Source organism: Pelodiscus sinensis, chromosome 7 (genome assembly GCF_049634645.1).
Source record: "Pelodiscus sinensis isolate JC-2024 chromosome 7, ASM4963464v1, whole genome shotgun sequence".
Taxonomy (NCBI): Eukaryota; Metazoa; Chordata; order Testudines; family Trionychidae; genus Pelodiscus; species Pelodiscus sinensis.
In genome coordinates, this window is record NC_134717.1 from 71186661 (window position 1) to 71209486 (window position 22826).

At 43.5% G+C, this 22826-nt stretch overlaps 1 protein-coding gene and 1 long non-coding RNA gene across 13 annotated transcripts in view; one reads left to right on the forward strand and one right to left on the reverse strand.

Annotated features, from left to right (window-relative positions):
* LOC112544926 (uncharacterized) overlaps positions 1 to 3308 on the forward strand; it is a 50772-nt gene extending 47464 nt beyond the window's left edge. For all 4 annotated transcript variants that reach the window (XR_012905395.1, XR_012905396.1, XR_012905398.1 and 1 more), the window contains one exon: positions 978 to 3308. This is a non-coding gene — a long non-coding RNA (uncharacterized LOC112544926). The remainder of the gene's footprint in view (positions 1 to 977) is intronic.
* Positions 1 to 22826, reverse strand: part of ANKRD44 (ankyrin repeat domain 44) — a 221277-nt gene that overhangs the window by 43043 nt on the left and 155408 nt on the right. For 5 of the 9 annotated variants that reach the window (XM_014570888.3, XM_006117911.4, XM_006117913.4 and 2 more), the window contains exons 15-17: positions 20571 to 20654; positions 18499 to 18610; positions 6769 to 6795 (exon numbers count right to left, since the gene is read on the reverse strand). In XM_014570888.3, the coding sequence (XP_014426374.1) occupies positions 6769 to 6795; positions 18499 to 18610; positions 20571 to 20654 (223 nt within the window). The remainder of the gene's footprint in view (positions 1 to 6768; positions 6796 to 18498; positions 18611 to 20570; positions 20655 to 22826) is intronic. The other 4 variants (XM_075934242.1, XM_075934241.1, XM_075934240.1 and 1 more) reach the window with 1 other exon arrangement.

A 22826-nucleotide genomic window follows, 5' to 3' on the forward strand; every position in this document is an offset into this window, starting at 1 on the left:
TCCATGAGGCATGCTCTTGTACACACGAATAAATATGAATTCCCATTTTCTCCAGTGAGTAATTAAATCTCTAAAAATAAAAAAGTAACCACTAAACTGGTTTCCTTGTCTGCTTATCACTTACCCCTTTTAAATTACATTTCTCTCATTTATTGAACATCAAACTACTACATTTTGGGATCAGAACCTTAGCGTGGAAAATCTATTAGACTGCTCTAGAAGTCTTTGAGCAAGCCAAATAATTGCCTTTAGAAGAGAGTAAAAATAATTTGCTAGTTGCCAGAATTAAGGCTCTTGATAAAGAAACTGCTCTCACAAAAGGAATCTTAAAGGTCTTAGAATTAAAGAATCTTAGATGCTGCAGACTAATCTTAATGAGCTTACTACTCAAAATGTTCAATTTTTCCATCATGAAGTCAAGCAAACACAGAAATGTAATGGTAAAGCTAGTAACTCTGGATATGGCTACAATGCACGCTTATTTCAGAATAAGCTATTCTGGAAGAAAAACTCCAAAACAACATATTCTGAAATAGCACATCTACACAGCAAATGCCAATTGAAATAGTGCTGAGCTATTTCGAAATAGAGTGTCCACACTCACTGGATGCTGAATCGCATTTAAGGCCACCTGGAAGCATTTTGGGCATCCTGGAGCTGCTGCCTGAGACTCGAGCTTAAAGAGACACCCCCTCCCCCCCCCGTACAGCCTGTAGTCTGGGCAAGGGGTATAATAGAATTTTTGTGGGTAAGGCTTGCCAATCTCACTAGAAAGTTCTACGTTTCGTGGGGAAGGATGGGGGTGGGGGTGGGTGGAAGCCCCCTCCCCGGGAGATTTGTCAGTCCCACCTTCACAAAGACCTGCCACGGGATGGTAAGTAGGGGGTGCTCCTCCTGTGAGGGGGTAAGAGGGTGGGCTCGTAGCCCTCCGAAGGGCCCTGACACCCATGCGATTCTCTGTTTGTCTCCTGCTACAGGTGGTGCCGGTCAGCAACACCATCCTGCTGTGCAGGATCATCAATCTGGGCAACTTGGATGCCGTCGTCACTGGCTTTGCCAAAATGGGCTTCCCCAACTGTGGGGGTGGCTATTGACGGCACCCACATCCCCATCCGGGCCCCCGAACATCGGGCAGCTGCGTACATCAACAGCAAGGGGTACTTTCTGATGGTCCTGAAGGCTGCCACGGACCATCATAGCCAGTTCACAGACATCTACATCAGGTGGTCAGAGAAGGGGCACGACACCCCAGTCTTCCGCAACTCCAGCCTCTTCCAGAAGCTGCACTCTGGCACCTTTTTCCCTAACTGCACCATCAGGAACATGGACATGCCGATCTGTATTGTGGGAGACACAGCATACCCTGTGCTCCCCTGGCTCATGAAGCCCTACACTGGACACCTGGACCAGAGCAAGGGACACTTCAATGCCAGGCTCAGCAGGACCCGCAGTGTGGTGGAGGGCGCCTTCGGGCATCTGAAAGGGAGGTTCCACTGCCTTCTCAGCTGCCGAGAAGGCTGAGTCAGCCCCTCCCCGCCTGCTACCTCCACCCACATGTGTGTGTGTAAGGAAAGAAATGGCACTCACCCGTTGGGCCTTCCCCAGATTTTGATGATGCCTGGGATACATCCAGGGTAGGAGGTACCGGGTCCAGGGTGAGCTTGATGTCCTGGTTTGCGGGCACAGATATAGTGCTGGCCTCATTCGGCTCCTTCTCCTCCTCTTCCTCATTGTTTCTGCCCCCAGGAGGGTGACAATGGGAATCTCCAGCCCCAACTCCATTACATGGGGGAGTACTGACCCGCCCCCCAGGATGCAGTGGAGCCGGGAGTAATCGGGGCAGGTCTGGAGTGCCGCCGCGGAGAGGGAGCTGCGCTCCTTGATCCTGGCATAGGCCTGCCTCAGCCCTTTACTTTCATCCTGATCCGTTCCTGGGTATGCATGTGGCCCTTGGTGGCTAGGCTATTAGCCATCCAGCTATAGACGTCCGCATTCCTACGTCTGGCACGGAGATCCTGGAGGTTTTCCTCTTTGCCCCAGGCCTCAATGAGATCCAGGATCTCCGCATCAAACCAGGAAGGTGCGCGCCTCTTTTGGCCCTGGGCAGGGTCCTGCCTGAGGCAATGCTGGCAGGTGTGCAGGGCTCAGCTGGAGTGGTGGGCTCAGCCATGGCAGCAGGGAAGCCTGCGCAGGGTTCTGCTGTGTGGCACAATGCAAGTGGGGCCTGCTTCATGACACAAGCCCTTTTCCCTCTGCCTGCAGGGCTGCAGGGGAAGGGAAGTGATAGAGCTCTGAAGAGTGTGGACAGAACAGCCTGCAGGGCACCTCTGGGAAGGTCTGGAAGCCCTTTATTTTGAAATAACCCCAGCTGCCCTGTCTGCACACACATTATTCCGAAATAGCTATTTCAGAATAGTTGTTATTCCTCAAAGAATGAGGGTTACAGAATCTGGAATAAGCTGCCCGTTATTTTGAAATTATTTGGAAATAACGGGCTTGCTGCGTAGACACTCGGCAAGTTATTTCGGAATAACATCTGTTATTCCAAAATAATGCTGCTGTGTAGACATGCCCTCTGTGGGCTCTCAGTTAGTCAAAAAAAACCCAAGACAAGACATTTAGAAGATGAAAAAGTTCAAAGTGATACAAATAATGATTTCTAAGTACATATAGCTATTTATAATTCTTCATACTAATTAAAGCTACATTTTCACAGGAGATCTATAGAATTAAACATGACACCTACAAAACATACAAAAAATGGCCAGGTCTATGTTATTGTGCAAAATGCCTCTGCAGTTAAGGTTTTGTCAGTATTTTGAGAACTTTACACTTTGTTCATAATAAATTATAATTGTTCATGTAGACAACAGAGGGAAGGGGTTGTCGTGACAGCTTTAAAACAGTCCACCTCATTTTGGGATTCAATTAATGAAGGAAACTGTGTTTTGAACACTTTGTTAAACATGAATAAATTTAGTTATGGTGCAAGATTACTCATTAAAGCAATATTCAACAACTGTTATTTTATGTCTAGTCCTATCCCACCTCCATTAAAAGTTGTCTATGCCACATTTGTCATAACAGGTAAATGTAAAGTAATGGGTCTATATGGAGTGCACTTATAGTTCTCACCCAATAAAACATTCATCTCACATATGCAAATTTAATGTTCATGAAAAACAACAGAATGAGATTCCTAGAGACCAAAATGCTCTTAAAATGAACAGAACCAGCAAAGTTTTGTTTTTGTAATGCAGAAACAAACCAGAGAACAATTCATTTAACAAAAAAACCCAAAAAAACCACACCAGTAAGCATCAGCCATTAAAAACTTTTGGTCACTATTGAACTGGACTGGATAAAACCAAATTCCTGCAAGCAAAAGGCTCCTCATATCCTTTTTCTAAAAGTGACACTTTAAAAAAGATTAGAACTAGGACACCCACACTTTCTGCTCCCCCCCCTTGATCTAAGCACATTTTAAAATGTCCAATGTATGTATGAAGAGTTGGAGAAAAAGGCTTAATTTTTCTTCACACCTAGGCCAACCTCTGTGGATGCTCCCATTTCCCTGTAGAGGTTTTAGAAGCATGCTAGTTTCACAAAGTTGGTCTAATATAAGCAACCTCTTTGGCAAAGACTTAGTACTATTGCTACTAGTTAATTACCCTGTGAAGCTGGCATTTTAAACTGTTATCTTGTTTCTCTCAACTTTCTGCAGGTTGATACAGTAGGGGTGTTTATTGACATGAAGAGGATTTGCTGCCTATTTTAATCCTCCGGCTATAATAATGGATTATTATCAATTATTGTTTATGTTTTTCTGGTTCTGATGTGTCACTCAAAGGTACAGGATGGTTTACAGCCTGCTTCTTACAGATTTCTAAGAATTAGCTCTGGTAAAAATAAGGAAAAACTCTATGTGGCATTTCTGAAATGTCTAATCACCATATGGTAGATGAACAGGTTAGTCACTCAAAGTGTTTTAATCAGGCTGCTGAAAGGGAGTTAGAAGGAATTTCAGCCCACATACAACACAGCTCATATGTAAAACAGAAATACATGTTTTAACACACGATGTGACAAGTCTGAGAGTTCTGATGCACCATATTAGAGTGGTTTTCAAACTATAGGTCGTGACCCAGTACTGGGTCTATTAAGTGGGGGTGCAAAGGCTGTCCAGGTACCACAGACCGTGCTGCGCCTCAGAAGAGGCCAGCAGCAGGTCAGGCTCCTAGGTGAGGGAAGGGCACAGAAGAGCGCACAGGGGTCCATGCACTGCTCCTGCCCTGAGCACCTAGCTCTGCAATCCCATTGGCTGGGATCTGCTACTGGCCATTCACAGAGCTAATCAGTGGCAACGACGACAAAGGAAATATTAGAATAGTGCACTTTTGCATTAAAACAATTATGTAGGGATATAACTTCTAATACATGAGGTCATCCAGAACAGGCAACCAGATACGATTTCAGAATGCCACTTGCAAAACAGAGCACAAATATTGGACATTTGGCTTGAGACTAATCTCACCTTCTCCACTGCATTATGAAGACACACACATGCACTGTCTACATTGCAGAGAAAACACATCAGGCAAAACTGTAACAGCTCTTGTGGCACTAACACAGTTTCCTGGCTAGCAGAGTCAGGACAAAATACATTTCAACATGGCTTAGAACTCGGTAGTACAAAGACTAATAGACTATTACACTCTGTGATTCTATATCAAAGGGAGGACATGTTTTAGCTTCAGAGTTCATTCTAAATTAAAGAGCTAAATTCAAAAGGAGATGTATGAAGTGATACAAACTACATATTAATAAATACAAGCAAGGGAATCTACACTAGAAAAGCTTGACTGGGTTAAACCTGTACAACTGGCATCAATCTTGATCCAGGAAACAAGCGCTTGTTTTAGTACTTTAATGAAATCAGGATCCTAAACCATATTCATCCTTTATAAGTCAATTTAGCTCGTGTCAGTAATTTACTGAATTAATGTAATTCAAGTTAATGGTTAAATAAATTTAGGTGCCTTTACATACGATTCAGATTTACACCAGTTCAGTTACTGATTTCAGTTTTGATTCACAGATTAAATTAGTGCAACTTTTCTAGTGTAGACAAGACTTAGAAAGACCAAGAGGCTTGAAGATGGTGTAAACTGAAATAGGACTGAAGCTACTTTAAATGTGTACTTTTTGTACATGCTCCTGGTAAGTTGATTTTCCTGCTACGATCTTTTCATTTGTCCTCTGTGGATATTACTTAGGGCTTCTCTAAATTTTCAAATGCTACAGCCGCAATACCACTGTAGCACTTCAGTGAAGAATCTACTTATGCTGATAGAAGAGATTCTCCCATGAGTGAAAGTAAGCCACTTCCCTGGGAGGTAGTAGCTAGGTTGACCAGCAAATTCACCCATTGACCTAGCGCTGTCTAGACTAGGATGTTACATTTAGATTAATTAACTAACTGAAATAGTTAATGGAATTTCAATCAACAACTTCTGGGCTCTTGCTACAGTTCAAAGGCAGAAGCCTGGTAGGGAGCAGGGGGCCTGCAGAGACTCCCAGCCAGCTCCATGCTCCCTGCAGTGCCTCAGCCTTTGAAATGTACAAGAGCCCCAGTGGGCATTTCAAAAGCAGAATCGCAGCAGAAGCAGCATGAGCAGAGACTTTCTCCAGTTCCCGCATGTACCATTTCCCACTGTTTCTCTATTTCCCCTGTCCCCCAGCGGAGACTGTGCTGGGTGGAACCAGCTCCTGCTCTGACAGAGATAGCGGGAGGTGGGGGGAAGTGACTAGTTGCATCACTAGTCAACTATCCAATAAGCTTATCCTTATCAGATAGTCGACTGGTCCACTGGACGCTTACGCCGCTGGTCTACACCAGGTGTTAGGTCAATTAAACTGCATCTCTTGGGCATAGATTCTTCACACCAAGGGTGTGTCTAGACTACAGAGTTTTGTCGACAAAAGTGGACTTTTGTCGACAAAACTATACCTGCGTCTACACTACCGCTGAGTTCTGTCGACATAACGTCGACAGAACTCAGCAGTTTTGTCGACACTGGTAAACCTCATTTTACGAGGCATAACGCCTTCTGTCGACAGAGTTCTGTCGACAGAAAGTGTTATTGCATGTAAACCGTCCTTGCGTCTACATTGCCATGTCGACAAAGCAGCTTGCTTTGTCGACAGAACTGAATGTAGTGTAGACGCTCTTTGTCGACAGAAGCTTTGTCGACAGTATCTGTCGACAAAACTTCTGTCGACAAAACTCTGTAGTCTAGACGTACCCCAAGTGACGTAGTTACACCTACCTAATTCCCTAGTATGGACTAGGCCTTAGAATCCCACCGATTCAGACTCTGAATTGGGCCTATAATTTTTGTTTTTAAAAAGAAACTAGAAACTGTAGGTTTTGATTCACATTACCAAAAGCAGCATTTATTTAAGATACGGAAAGTGACTACCAATCAGATACATGCGACTGATCCACTGGGCCTAGAAAGTGATTGCAGAAAAGCAAAATATTTTCCACTGAAAGCTTGAAATCTAATCTTAAAGAAGCAGCAGTTCAAAGGCTTGAATTAAATAAAAGTAACACATGCATTTATTTGAAGTACGTAGCATGCTGGTTAAGAAATTGTGATTGTTCTGTTGAGTTCACAACAAAGTGACCACAAGAAATGGTGTAGTAGTAAGGATTCTAAATGAAAATCAAAATAAACAACATGCAATCTTTTTTCATTTACTTACTATATCCAATGGAGTTTTGCTTCGAATCTAATTAAAAAGGGCAATTAGTATAATTAAAACACAGAATATGAAAATGTGTCTCTTTTTTAGTTCTTTGATTTACAATAAACTGGATTACCAATATTTATTGAATATTTTTCATAAACTAAGTCTCTGTTCTAAAGGTCTTGACCCTACAGAATGCAGCACAACTAAAGCAAATGGGGCAACTCGCTACTGAAAGACTGGGTCCCTGACTATGTGGAGTCATTTTCTTTACTGGAAAAAAGACAGCAAAGTGTGTGTGTGTGGCGGGGGGGGGAGGGGGGATGGATACTATGAAATACAGATCTATCACTAACTTGTTTGTTCAATGGGTACTCCTACACATTTATGCTTAAAGAGCTCTTTATGCTAGTAAAAATACCTAAATGTTATTGTTTTCGTAGTATCAATGAACAGAAAATAAACTACAGGCAGTCCCCAGGTTACATGGATCCGACTTACATCGGATCCCTACTTACAAACGGGGTGAGGCAACCCCACACTAGATGCTTCCCCCCAGCAGACCAGGGAGACATGGAACGGCTTTTCTCAGCAGACACCTCAGCTTGAGAATAAAGGACTGAGGGAAGGGAGGTGTGGGAGAATAAAACTGAGCTCTGGAGAAATGTTTGGCTAGAGTTTCCCCTGCAATATGTACCAGTTCCGACTTACATACAAATTCAACTTAAGAACAAACCTACAGTCCCTATCTTGTACGTAACCCGGAGACTGCCTGTATTAAGAAACCTTTGTTAAAAAGCTAGAAAGCTCTGCCAGTAACTCAATAATCTTACCACAGAAATAAGGAGGTTTGCTTACCATTGGATGAAATGTGATTTGACCTAAAACTAGTAATAAAAATCACCACCCTATGTGGTAAGCTACGGGGTGGTTTGTTGGGCTGGCCGTAAGAAAAGAGTGATTCTTGATGGCGCCGGGGTAGAAAAGGGAGATGTAAAGCTGCTGGAAAAGGGACCAGTGTGGTGGCTTATTTATCCCCCAGGATGAGGGGTTTTAAAAGGTGAGCCTGTGCTAGGACCCACTCCTTATTCACAGGGCAGGATCAGCAGCACCAACCCTCCCTGCTTATTCTGTTGATAAATATACCAGGTGAATGACTATTTCTGCTGCGGGCATCATGTTAGCTGTCCCATTGAGAGGGGCTGGGAAGGAATTTTTCTCTTTCCACCATATTGGCCCAGCTACAGTTGGGTTTTGTCACCTTCCTCACAGCAGGTATGGGTGGGCGTGTTCATGCAGAACACGACAGAGGGCAGGTCATATGTCGCAACTCGTTATTTCAGTGAACAGCAAAAGTTCAATGCAGGTGCTCCATAAAACAAGGCATACAGTATCAGATAAATGTCTTGGGGTGAGGTGGTTGGTAATGGAGAGAGTTGGGGTAGTTAGAGACTCCTATGATTGGTACAGCATGGAGCCAGCCCCCCATCATTCTAGTCCACTTTACCTCACCTACAAGGATGGTGATTGGTAAGCCCCAAGTAATGGATTTGCTGGAGGAATTTGGATGGAAGGTGGGGGGGGAGAAATTGATTGATATCCCCATCCCAGGATCATAAGGCCCCAGCAATGGATCTTGTGGAGCTGGGGTGGGCAAAAGGGCCTCTGTGGGCCAGATCTGGCCCTCCACGTGGGTTGATCCGGCCTGTGGAGGTCCTGCTGCACCCTTGCTTGCAGGCTGATTTGGGCCTGGGGGCGGGGGAGCGTGCGAAGTTTCCTCCGCCCTGCGAGGAGTGCGCAACGCTTAAAAGCGCCACATGCTCCTGGCAGCGTGGGAGAAGGCTTCGTGTGCTCCTCTGGCCAATCAGGGCCTGGGGATGGGAGGCGTGTGGAAAATTTCCTCCACCTTGCCCCTGCCGCTGCCCTGCATTAGGGTTGGGAGCAGGGGAGTGCGTGAAGCCTTCTCCAGCTCTACCAGAAGTGTGTGGTGCTTAGAAGCACCAAGCGCTCCTAGCAGGGCGGGAGGAGACTTCGTGCGCTTCCCTGCCTCCAACCCCTGATTGGCCTGGGGGCAGAAGAGGGAGCGTGCGATGTCTCCTCCCACCACCAGGGGCATGGGTGCCGAGGGAGAGCCTGGGAGAGGGGCAAATGCACTTCCCCACCCCCCAGACCAATCATGGTCTGTGGGTGGGAAAGCCTGGAAGTATCCTTCTCCCCTCCCCTGGCAAAAAATTATTCCCCGCCCCTGGGCTAAGTATGAGTGAATCTCAAGTTTTCTTTGGATAAGTATTCAAATGGTCCCTTCAAACATCTGCCCGATGCACCAGGATGTATTCCACAATCTGGCAGCTCCCAAGATATGAGATGTTAATGTGACATCATATATAGGAATGTTAGCTTTAATTTTTCTTTGCCTTCCACCTGAGACAAATACAGCTGGCTTCCTCCGAACTCAGGTACCTGATTTCGCAAGCATATATAGTAGTGTTTACAGCATCAATGTTTTTATCAGCACTTGTTTGGGATGACTAGGTAACTTGCTCATGACTTTGATACCTGAGTTGTTCTGCCATCCCAGACTTAGTGTCAGAGACCAGAATGTAGGTGGTTATGTCTAGTGGTTAGAGCAGGAGTCAATTCTTGTGATTAGAGTAGGAGTCAGCTATCAGGAACTGGAGCCTAGAGCTGGAGCTTGAGTCAGATGCCAGAGCCAAGGGATTGCATCAGGGATGAGCTTTATCCTATTACTATCTTGGTGGAGAAGAGATACTCTGACGAGGTGGGTATACCACACACGAGAACAGGGTGGGTGAAAACCGTGAGCCGAGGAAGTCCCACCCCTTCAACCAGACTGGGCATGCTCCAAGTGCTGGAGCAGTATAAAAGGCTAACCCTGTCTCACTGGCATTGGCTACTAGGCCATACTACCCTGAAGCCAGGAAGGCTTATTGAAGCGGGCTGTTAAGCCCTACTGCCTGAAGCAAAGGTACTCACTGACTCTGGCTACTAGGCCATACTACCCTGAAGCCAGGCAGGCTCAGTGACTGTGGCTGTTAAGCCCTAAAGCCCTGAAGTGAAGGTGCTCACTGACTTGGGCTATTAGGCCTTACTACCCAGAAGCCAGGAAGGCTTACTGACTTTGGCCTGTAGGCCATTCTTCCTGGGGGACGGGCCAACTTAAGGACTTAGAGTTGAGCAGGGATCAAGACACTTATGGACCAGTGAAACGGTTGTCAGTCCAGCGACCGATCAGGCAGAATAGTCCCATTCCTGTGATGGGAAGGGCACACGCCGCCACAGATTCATAGAAGGAAAATTATCCCCCTTGTGTGCTTAACTTCAAGTTGTCATCAGGTTATTTATAAATTGGAGTCTGGCAGGTCTTCTGCAGGGGCTCATTTTACACAAAATGTGCACAGCTCTAAACTAGAGTAGTTGCAACCACCATCGCCACACAAATATAGGCATAAAATGGATGGAGAAAAATGTCCTTTGCTATTGGGAGAGGGAGTCATCATAAGCCAAGTGACAGTCATGCTGAGCCTTGTCTGGAGACATCAACATTTCCAAGGAGAAGGAATGAAAATTCCCACTGCATTTTTAAAAACAACTGTAATCCAAGTCAGCCCAAATTATTTGATCCTGAAAGAATATAGGCATGATATTTATTTCACGTGAGTAGCCAGAGTACCTACTAGCCATATATCTACCCAGGACTTGCTTTGCAGTCTGGAATGTAGATGCACTGGTGGCTGGGAGAAGGGTTATGGTGGTCAGACTCCCTGACCTTCCTGGTAACTGAAGGAGCAGCAATCTCTTTTTAAACGCCGGATTTGCTGTAATGTTAGAACCTCTTATTCACTGCGCTCTCTCTCTCTTTGTTCCTTTTAATTTCCTTTTAGCTATTTTGATACCTTCACTTTCATCCCAAATCTAAGGTTGGAATTCAGACATGTAGCCATGTCATGTAATTAAATAAAAATCTGCCCAACATCAGTAGCCCAAATCAATGACAGAAGACTCCTATCCCCATAGCAGCAATATCCTACCATCTCTTTTCTTCAGATGGACAGAGTTAATACATAAAATACATAGAATTATTGCTGGGTTAAAGATTGGTTGGTAAATCTATTTTTGGTAATGCACTGAACCTTACTCAAAATGAAACTGTGTAACAGTGTTTTACTGAATAACCTGAGTTCATTATGGTAGGAAACTTGTAGCATAATACATATAATTGCATCTCTGCAGTTGTTTTAAAGGAGTATAATGAAGATAGGATTATGATCTATATTCTAGCCTTCCCTGAAAGCAAACAGGTGGCCATTAATTCTTCACATGTATAATGAAGAGTAAGCTAGGTTTTTAAGAAGGCAACACTAAGACGTCAAGGTTTTAATATTAACCAAAACCCACTTTCCATTCAGGAAACAAGATTCAAAACTCTACATTTTAGAGCACAGGAAACTTCTGTGACATGCTTTCTCTTAAATTAAACTTGAACCACTTTCACCTTTTTTTTGTGGGACATTTCACTGACCTACTGTATAATTTATCTGACTGAACTCAAATTGCAATTGCAGTAGCTACTTAACCTCATTCAGACTCCCTAGTGGTACCACCCGTTAATCTTTTAGTGGAAAAGCACGAATTCTAGTATGATTGTGCTTAGAGTAGAGTCTTAAGAGAATCTATTAGCACATGGTTGCATGCTGGCGAGTAGTGGAACTCCCGGTAGTGTGAATGGCAACTATGTGTATAAATCCCTCATGCCAGAATAAAATGTATCCTTAAATAGCACATGGGCAGCACACCTTTAACATAGCCATTAAAAGGCTTTATCTGCGTGTTTTCTCCCATAAATAACCGTGAGAGTGCCTGTACTAGTTCTCCCCCCTTTTTCACCCAAGTCCCTCCACGACAGGGGTGGGCAATAATTTTTTGCTAGGGGCCACTTCAGAAATTTTGGAAGTGGCCCCGGGCTGCATTGGAAGGGGTAGGGCCAATATGTTTCTGGGCTTCCCCATCCACAGACCATGATGCCCCGGTGGTGGGAGGAGATTTCGCACACTCCCCCTTCTGCCCTCAGGCCAACCAGGGCTTGGGGGTAGGGAATGGGGCAAAGTCTCCTCCCGCCCTGCCAGGACCACGTGGCACTTCTAAGCGCCACATGCTCCTGGCAGGGCAGAGGAAACTTCATGCACTCCCCACTCCCAGGTCCTGGGGGCAGGGGAGCAGCAGGGCCGCCACGGGCCAGATCCAAACTCTTGGCGCACTGTATCTAGCCCGTGGAGGTCCTTTTGCCCACCACTGACTTAGCCTCTACTTTCAATGATGGATGCATGCTTGTTGATGAAGGATATAGAAAATTACCATTAACCATATGACAGATTTCCTGGGTTAATGATTTTAGATTCTTCACATACCAAGTTTGCATTGTACTTCCTATGCATTATTAAGATGTTTTTTCTGAGTGTTTAAGCTCTTGCTCACACTTCAATAAATCCCCTGATTTAAATGAAAGAGACATATTGAAAGATGCCTCTTCTATTAGATGTAATTTTCAATCCAATGATGTTCTCACCCCACCCTCAATTGCAGTGCAGTGGCATTAATTCACTTCCTGCCTCGGCCAAAAGGTTGCATTCATTTGCAGATAGAGAAAACAAAGATGATAATAAATTACACTAAAAAAGAATAATTAATTCTTGTGTCAAATCAAAACATTTCACTGATGCAGAAGGACATTTATTCAACGTACTCTAAAGCTACATAAAATCAAAGGGGTTTAACTGGCCTCCCATGTACCTCGTTAATGTGAAATTAAAGTTTACATTTCACATTTTACACATCAATTCAGATTTTACATTAATAGGCCATTTCAGTGAAATATATGTTTAAAAAAAAAAAAACCACTAACAACTCAATGATGCTTTCCTCACCATGACACCATCATATTAGCTATTGACCTCTTTTGTTCTGATTATTGAATACTAAAGGAATCAGTCGAAATTTAAACATGTGTAGGAAAAACGGTTATTTTTACCAGGAAGCAGATGGGAGATACTGACACACATTTGCTCCAATATGTGTGCCTAGCATTCAATCTTTTATGAATGGCTGGTTACAGATGGAGATAATTCAAGTATCCACTCTCATCCTAATTTAGCTGCATGATGTCACTCACTGCTGTGCAGATATCCCATTAATATCCCAGACAATCTTGATCTGAGGAAGTGGGTCTGGCCCACGAAAGCTCCTCATCTAATAAACCATCTTGTTAGTCTTTAAAGTGCTACATAGTCCCGTATTTTGCTTCAGCTACACCAGACTAACACGGCTACATTTCTATTAATATCCCAGACGACATCCATGTCATCAGATACAAAAGCCCTCTGACTGAACACTATTCCAGAACACGATACTATCATAGTGGGTGACCATGTATAAGCATTATCTGACTGGGTCAAAAGATTTGCCTTTTCACTATTAATTCCCTTCTCTCCTAACTCTCCCTACTCCATTCACTCCAACTGGCATGGGAAGATCTATACTTTCCAACTGCATGCCTTGGAGGAAGCAAATCCCACACACAGGATAAAGAATTCATCATAAAGAAGGAAGAGGTAACATTTCCATACCACCCTTCCTCACGCTGGGGGAAGGGGGGTGGCAGGGGGTGGAGGCTTTAAATCACAGTCAGACTCCCAATCTGCCCTACCAGTTTGGACTGACCAGGAAATATCTGCCAGCTGCCTAGACCACACCCCTAGCCAGTTCGCACATCCTACTTTGGGGCCTGTGTTGGCTTTGTAATCCAGTGGCAGAAGGGGGATTGCTGTGCCTTAATATGCCCACAGTCTTTTTGCTCCACCCTGGTATATTTTCCAGTCTCAAGAGCCTTGCTTTATGATGGGAGTAGCTAAGACTCCTTATTAAACACACACACACACACACTTCACAGCATTGTATATGCATCACGCATTTTAATTATAATGCTGGACATTTTACTAAAATCACCTTCCTGTTTATCCCATGAATACTGACGTCTGAGTGTACTTCAGAACACTTTTGCTTTGAGGATGAATCAGGCCGTCAGTTACACATGTGGCACATCAACCTCATGGAAAAGCATAACTGTGAGCAGAAATTAACTTTAAGTGTCTGATGACTCTGGAATGAATAATGCGAGCTCAGGGGTCTCCTTTGTTCCCAGGATAGTCTCGACAATGAATAACAGGGAAGCCAAAAAGCCATCATATTCCATGGACAATTGAGTCTCTCAACTGAAATCAAAGAATTTTAATACTGATAATAATGGGATGCTTAAGGAAACATGGATCTAATCTCTTAAGTAATTTATCTCCATTTTATATTGTATCTTCCTCTTAATATCTTTTAATTAGGAAGTGAGCAATTATTTGAAATAGGGCTTTTTAGTTACCGTTTACATCAGAAACCACAAATATAAACTTTAAAAGGGTCATGCATAGCAGAATGTTTGAAGCAGCCATCCCTATGCATTAATACACAGATCTAACCTCGGTATTAATTAGAATTGAATGCTTCCTGCAACACTACCTAAAGAGTCCTGTAACAGTGGCAGGTAGCCCCTAACCCTCCTGCTATTAAGGGTCTAGCCACCCTGTTACATGTCTCTTTCCTACTCCCCTTAAGAACACTGCCCCTCTCTGCTGGGAAGTTCTACCCACGGGAAACATTTTATATTTTCACCTATTTAGCCTTTGGCTTCAGGATGGCAGGGACTGTCTGGGCAGTCTCCCATTTTTCTTCTGGTTTGCTAAAAGGTAATTTCATTCTTCTAGGGTTGCCCTGATCGCCTCAGCCAGCTCACCCCTTTCCTTCAAAGCCAGCTGCCTGGCCTCCTTCAACACAGCCATTTTCTCCTGGCATTTCTCCGCCAGAAAGGTCAGCCTTTCACTCTTCTCTCCTATCAGCCAGTCACACCTTTTGGCAGTGGTACAAGGGTCTGCCATATTTGCAGCATCCACCCTTACTGCAGCCACCAGGTGTGTCCTGGTCACACGTACTCCCGGCTGATGTTTTCTGCTGCTTGCCTTCTTCGGCCGAAGCCTGAAGATACTCTGCTTTACTCAGGAACTTTCAGCTCATTAGCCTCCTCCTGCAGTCTGTGCTCCAGTTCTTTTACTCGGCACCAGAGCCAACTCTCCCACTTTAGTTAGAGGCACCGTTCGTCCCTCTGGAGCAGGCACGTGGGCCAGCAGACTGTAGCATTCACCTGGTCTATGGGGTACTGATGATACACAATGCTTTTCCACCACAGGCCTCCGTGTTGGGAATCTGCTGCACCCTCTCCTCCTCGATCCTTCTGGCCACACATTTTCTGCCTCATTCTGCAGGGTTTTCCTCCACTGCTTCTTCCCAGGGCAGAACTAATGTGTCCTGATTTAAATGTGGAAAGGCTTTCATGTTGTCTTTGTGCTGCCCAAACCATCCTTCTTCTGATTCTGACCTGACTGCTCCTGGAATCAGGGCGCCATTCTGGGCATTCAAACTGCCTGTCATTGTTTCCTACACTAGAAATAGGAGCCGAGGGCATACCTCTCCGGCTGGCCCACGGCTGCTGGGTTTGCTGGATTGCCCACGGCACACTATCTTGTCTGCTGATCCTGAAGAAGTTTTGAGAGGACAGCTTGGATGTGTTGTTGCACCAGATGCTGCAGTCATTCTTCCACCTGGCTCGCAACTCATTATTGTTGCTTTCCTCCGTGACACAACTCCACTCAGTCAAAAAGCAAATTAAAATATTCCCTGCCTGGGGGCTAATTTAGTCACTCCTGAAGCACACACTGGGCCTCCTGGCCCCAACTCCCGTTCAGTGTCTCTTGCCCTTTAATTAGGGAGTTCCCTGCCTTCTTTCCCAGAGCAGGAGCACAGTTCATTTTATCCATAAAAGCCAGTCTTGCTCCCTGCAGCTGCTTCTTCAAGCCAGCTTTCTCTTCTCAGGCTTGTGTTTTCTGAGCAATCTCCTAGTCACGGCAGCCGCCTGCTGCTCTTTGTAGGGAATCAGCAGCTCACTCAGATCGACTCTCTTTAATAATCGGGATTGGTTGACCCCAGGCCCTCCTGCCATTGAAGGAGTGACCTACACTGTTAAAATGCCTCATTGTTACTTACAATAGGGGAGATAGACCCATTGGGCTCTGTTCTCAGTTAGTCTAGAATGAAGAAAAGATTTTTGTATTTTCTTTCTGAAGGTGGAAGAACAAGTAGCAGAATTTGGTGATTCCCTCTTCTTTGTGTTACATGGAAAAGGCAGGGCTTACAGTACAAAAATCATGGGTGAAGATGACTAAAAATTAGAGGCTGGTTTAATTAAGAAAAGCTGTAGCAGTAAAGAGCTAAAATAAAGGTTGTGGCTCTGAACAAAATCATAGACATACCTCTCTTGTTGAGGACACACTAAATTATAATCAAACCATGCCAGGGTCTCCCACAACCCATACTGCTGCTGTTCCACCTGAACTGTATATGTTCATATCATAGCATCCGGACACACAGTCTCCTACCACATCTGCATAAAACTTAATTGTGGGTCACACCACTGTTGTCACCAATGACTATTTGACACTGGCCCCTCTGCAATCACAGCTCAGGAGATGGAACTGCTTTGCTATGGCCACTCTAGCTTGCACCACAAACAGCAGCAAGGAGGCTGCTATAACCCTACAGCCTGCCCTAGGTATTTCAGGGTTTGTTTTGACCAGCGGAGCAGCCAGAGAGATGTAAAGGTGGCGCAAAACCCTCTCTGTCTTCTCTCAGTTGCCTCTTGGGCTATGTCTAGACTGCAGGCTTCTTTCGAAAGAGGCTCTTTCGAAAGCATCTTTCGAAAGAGCCTCTTTCGAAAGATCGCGTCTAGACTGCAGGCGGATCTTTCGAAAGAAAAATCCGCTTTTTCGAAAGACAACACCCAGCGAGTCTGGATGCTCTCTTTCGAAGACGGCCTCTTTACATTGAAGAACGCCTTCTTTCAAAAGAGGAACTTTCGAAAGAAGGCGTTCTTCCTCGTGAAATGAGGTTTACCGCCATCGAAAGAAAAGCCGCGTTCTTTCGAAATAATTTCGAAAGAACGCGGCTTGAGTCTGGACGCAGGGGAAGTTTTTTCGGGAAAAGGCTACTTTTCCCGAAAAAAACCCTGAGTCTGGACATGGCCTTGGAGACATAGCACAGAATTTGACCCAGTATGGCAGGGTGCAGCTCTAGAACTCAGAAAATGAGAATGAGAGATTGGAGAAAAATACATTTGCTTTCCTTGCGCATCTCTCCTATTTATAAATGAAAGATCCATACTGGGAGAGCCTCCTCAACAGGGCAGGCCATGTGGGAGCATAGCTTGGAGGATGCACCAAACAAGGGAAGCCTGGAAGCAGTAACAAGAGATAGGGGACATGTACACTCACAAATTAAAGGGGAGAATTAACAAGGCTTAATGCTCCACCTAAAACCTGGGCTTAGAGCTGCCACAAGGAAGTTTCAATATAGAGCTTCCTTGCTTTTGTGATCCTATGTAGACTATCAACACAACACAGTTTCTCACATGGCTACTGTGACTATTACTATGCATGTTATAAAAGTAGTTCATGTATATTCTACAGTCACCCATTGCAATATGCAAATGCTTTGGCCTGTTATACAAACTGAGGGAGCAAAACAAGTTTTATGAGACTGGGTATGTATCAAATTTCATTTCTCAATTTTATGCAATTTTTGGTATGATCAGAACCTGCAAAACACCCAACAATATTAACAACAGTCTTCATCATACTGCAGTTATCACACACTTCAGCTTATCTGTATCCAACTATTCATTTTTAGAATTCATAGCTTTTTATAAATTAACACAAATAAATTTCTAGCAAATCTGCTTTTTTGCTGACAAGCATATCATCTTCATAGAATCATATAATCCTAGGGCTGGAAGAGACCTCAGAAGGTCATCGAGTCCAGCCCCCTGTCCAAAGCAGGACCAATCCCAACTAAATCATCTTCCTACCTGATATGGTTAACCATATGAAAATTGAGGAGTATACAGTTGACATGGATTGTGATGACTATCATAATTTACTGCCATTACTGCATAATATGTAAGGAACTGTACTACTTTTGTGCAGTTGATAGTAAGGCGTGTCATGCTGTCATTACTCAGCTTCATGAGCTCATTTAGTTAATGTGATTCCTATGTAAAAAAACACATTTAAGTAATGTTTTGATGGAGCCAAAACTCAGCAAAGCCATGCAATATTTAGGCTCTGGTCCAGTGAAGCTTGTATCTCATACATGTAAGCGTTTTCTTGAGCAGAGATTGGATTACTCATACTTTATAGCTAAGCAATGCTTTAGTATTGTTCAACCAGAGCCTTAAAGCAAACACATACCACATGTTTAACACTACCTAAACACAAAGATCCAAACTCTGCCCCCATTATTCCCTTGAACAGGGGAGAGGCTTCAGGTCTGTGTCTCCTGCAGCCCCCCTCAGGGCCATACTCTGGCTTTGCACAGAGGTCCCTGATTTGTCTCGAAAGGGCCATACAATGCCAAGTCACGTCTAGTTCTGAATATCTGGCTGTGTTGTCCCTTATCTTTACATTTCTTCAGCATCATGAACATCTACAGTGCTCAAAAACAATTCTGTAGAGTGTTTAACATACCCATGAACATCTTCTGAAAATGGAAGTATTAGCACAGATTGGGTTGACTTACCAATTCTAAACACTGTTTATGACCATAAGCAGCAGCATAGTGCACTGTGTTGTACCCTTCTTTGTCTTGAATTGATGGATTGGCATCATTTTGAAGCAGAAACTCTAGGCACCTGTAAATAATACAAAAATAAAATTACAGATCATACTATTTGACAGCATCATCTCCATAGCAACGATGAGCAATATTAAGCCTCTTTTCTAAAATTCTGGCTATTAAATGTTACATTCCTTACAAAATCATGTACCACATAAGAGTTTCCTGTCTTTTAGCAAATATCACCCCCACTCACTCCCTTCCCAATATTCACCAAACTTCTGTGCAGCAACATCTGCTAGTCTTAGAGTAGCTTGTTTGATACTCTGACACTCTCTATCCCAAAGCAATATTGTGACACCCCCATACTTAGCATTAAGTATCTCATGTAAGGTATGAATGGAGAAGTTATGTTTTGCTGAATATGATTACTCCTTTTGTACACATTTATCATTTTTTGAATCTGAAGTTATGAATATGGAATATGTACCAATATTTCAAATGTGTGTGCTCCTAGTAACACCCTGGTAACACAAGGTAGATGAAATCCAGTTTAGCTAGGACATTGTGGATGAACCATTCCAAGTGATGGGCCATTAAGAAACACAGTCAGCCATAGAAGAATCTTATCTCCACTTGATGCGTTTCTGCCAATATTAGGATAATAGCTGCTATGACACAAAGCATGCAAGGGCATGTGACTAGATCATGTGATACTGGACTTCATCTTGTGCCTATACTTTTCCACAAATGGTGTTGGAGACTGCTTGGAACAATGAAGTCCCTCCACATCGAGGAAGCTATACAAGGGGAAAGTGACCTCACTCATCCTCTCTCCCCACCATCTCAACATCTGGAAATACCTTAGGAAAAAAAGACTGGACTGGTGGGAAAGGAGGAATCCTAGCCTGTATATGGAAGACTGGTGAACTGTTTGCATTATCAGGGTGAGACACTCCTTGATTTAAATACTGTCTAGCTTATAGGTCTTAGATTGTGATTTTGTTTTAGGCAATTACTTATAATCACTAAAATATTTCTGTAGCTAATAAATCTGCTTTATATTTTACCTACCTGAAAGTAGGAATAAGAGATCCTCCGGAAAAGGGCTTTATTCCGGAGGATCGCGCCAGTCTAGATGCTTTTTTTCCGGCTTTTCCCCAAGCCGGAAAAAAAGCGGCGGACATGTTTATTTAAATCCGCGGGGGATATTTAAATCCCCCACGGATTTCCCTATGCTGACTTACCTGATTTGCATCCCTTTTCCGGAATTTGTGGCCAGTCTAGACGTAGCCGCTGGGTCCGGGAACTCAAACCCACCTCCTAGACAGGGGCTGCTGCCACCCCACACTGCTGCCTCTTTATCAGAGACAGCAGCATAGGGGAGCAAGCAGCTGGTCCGCAAGAGGAGCTGCTTTTTAAACTAGCTCCCACCTGGCACCCCACGCTGCTGCCAGCCCCGCCCCTGGGGATTATAGAACAGTCAACTAACTGATAAGAATTCATGAGGTTACTCAACTATTCAATTAGCCGATATATAACAACCCTACTCCATGTGTCATCTCTCAGAGTTTAATTTTTACCCCTCTGGAAAAAGATTTCAAAATGATTTCTTTGGCAAAACTTGTTGTCAAACTAATGTAGAACTATTAGCAACAGAAGTGACATTTTAAGCAAAAATATGGCATAAAATATCAGATCTGAACACAGTAATTCTTATGGAGGACATCGCGTTACATTTTTTCTGCAACATACTAACCCAGTGTATCACATTTACATAAAAGAGTAGGTGATAAAGAATTATGAGAGTACTAATGCAGTATACATTTTGTTGGGAAGAGCAACAAGCACGGAAATAGAATTAGAAAATTCATTAATACATTAAAGAGGATTTTAGTTTGGTTAGCTTCCTCTAGTATCAAGCTTCATTTGTAGCAGAGCAAAGCTTGAACAAGACAGGAGTGTAAACTGCAGTTTAAAGAAGCAGAGAAATTACCTACAATGGAGTCTAACTATTGTACTGACACCAAACTTACAATGCAGCTTCTTTTTCCTTCATCTCATTGGCTCTTTCAAGTTCTTCAGCATTTTCATGGGAGTTACCTAAAATATTCTTTCTTCTTAACATAAGGGACAGAAAAATGCAATTCGTTTTCAAAACGTCAGAGCACTGATTTTGGTGCATATTACTACCCCCAATCAAGTGACAACCTGTAGGCATTAAAGTTAAATAAAGAGCCTACCTAGCAATATAAGCTAACCATGTTCCTGGACAAAGAATGCACTTAACATGTACCAGCTCTTCATTGTGTACATCAACATCAAAATTAAGCAGAAAGTTTTTATTTCTATCACACCAGTTATTTCATCACATTCTGGAACCTTGCCCTCAAAGACTCTTCTTTGAAAACCTATGTTCTTTGGCAACTTTGCATCAAGGTAATTAGTCTGGCATGGATGGCCAATAGTAGGTTAAATTTTGTAGAGAGCCACTACCTAGCCCTCAGAACTTCAAAATAAAATCGGAAGGGTGGGGGGAGGGAGAAAAGAAAAAGAAAAAACAGCTTCTGAAGTGCTGCCAAGAAAAAAAAGTTTCTGAATCTTCACAAACATTTGATTCAAACACAGTTTGGTCACAAGGATTTTTTGCCAAACCAATTTGCGCATAATTGATGTTAGCCTCTATCTAACACACATATTTCAGACTGGATTATGGAATGGTACAACTCTTCAAAACATTCAATGCTCCATCCTCCACATCCAGATTTTACAATCTTTATCCTGGTTAATAGCAACGATGATCCCAGTTCTGTCTGATAGATATTTAAGATATGCAAAATATGCACCATTGATTCACACAGGATGTTACCTGAATATTACGTATGTGTCATGCCTGAGAAGTAAATGAACCATTCAATGCTGTAAAAGTGTTAAGAGAATGCACATGCATTGACCATGGACCCAAAGATTCCCGGTCACAGTTAAAGGCTGTATCTGTTAAAGACATGCAGATAATCTCAATTAAATCTATGCATAACTAGTCAGAGACTCAGAGCTCTGTGCACAGAGCTGACTGACCGGGTGGTGCTGATTAATCACCCATGAAGTTGGGCTGCTATGCCACATAGAAGGAACATTGATTAGAGTTCACTTCTTGCTGCAACCCAGACAGTCTGAGACGTGAAACACTGGGAAACACTATTGCTAGTGTCAGAACAGAGATATAGTGCCAGACACATCCCACAACACGTCTCACCTTTCAATTTCTTGGGAAAGGTTCATAGCAAAGGAAATATTTATTCCCTTAGTAGCTATACAGGTCATAATTTACTATCTTGTTGGATAATCACATTGCAAGAGCCACCCACAAATAAGATATCTTTGATAGCAGCCTTTAACTACCTGAAGGGAGGTTCCAAAGAGGATGGAAAGAGGCTGTTCTTAGTAGTGACAGATGGCAGAACAAGGAACAATGGTCTCAGGTTACAGTGGGGGATGTCTAGGTTGGATATTAGGAAAAACTATTTCCCTAGGATGGTAGTGAAGCACTGGAATGGGTTCCCTAGGGAGGTGGTGGAATCTCCATCCCTAGAGGCTTTTGAGTTTCAGCTTGACAAAGCCCTGGCTTGGATGATTTAGTTGGGATTGGTCCTGCTTTGGGCAGTGGGTTGGACTCGATGACCTTCTGAGATCTCGTCCAACCCTACTGTTCTATGATTCTGTCTTTCAAAGCTGCAGTAGTTTATTTGATTCTGGAGAAAATAGCTGAAAATACTGAAAATACTGCCTCAGCTGAAAATACTGCCACTCTCCACTATCTGGAAGCCACAGAAACAGCCAGGAGTGAAATGAGGGAAACGCAATCTTACCAATACTGAGGACTGGAGTTAAATAATCTTTTTTGACACTGATATAATTGGCTTGATGTATCCTAAGCTTCAGAACTTCAAATTCAGGAGGGGCCCAGATTCCGAAAAGTTGGTTTTGAACCAAGAGTTTCAGGAAAAGGAGTAGCAGCTCCTGATGGAAAGACAGACCTAGGAACTTCCACGGCCTTCTCTCTACTGTCAGGTACTAGGGACAAACATATAGGAAGTTCAGTCCTTTGAAGGCCCTCCAACCTCATGACTCAGACATATGGATCTGACAGGGACATTCAGGTACCTCGTATCAGTTTTACTGCAGTGAATGGTTCTGTAGTTTCCAATCGAATGTAACACAACCTTCTATAATGGGTCCATGAAGATGCCATTTCAGGAGAAAAATGAAGCTTTTAGAAGGTGTTATACTGG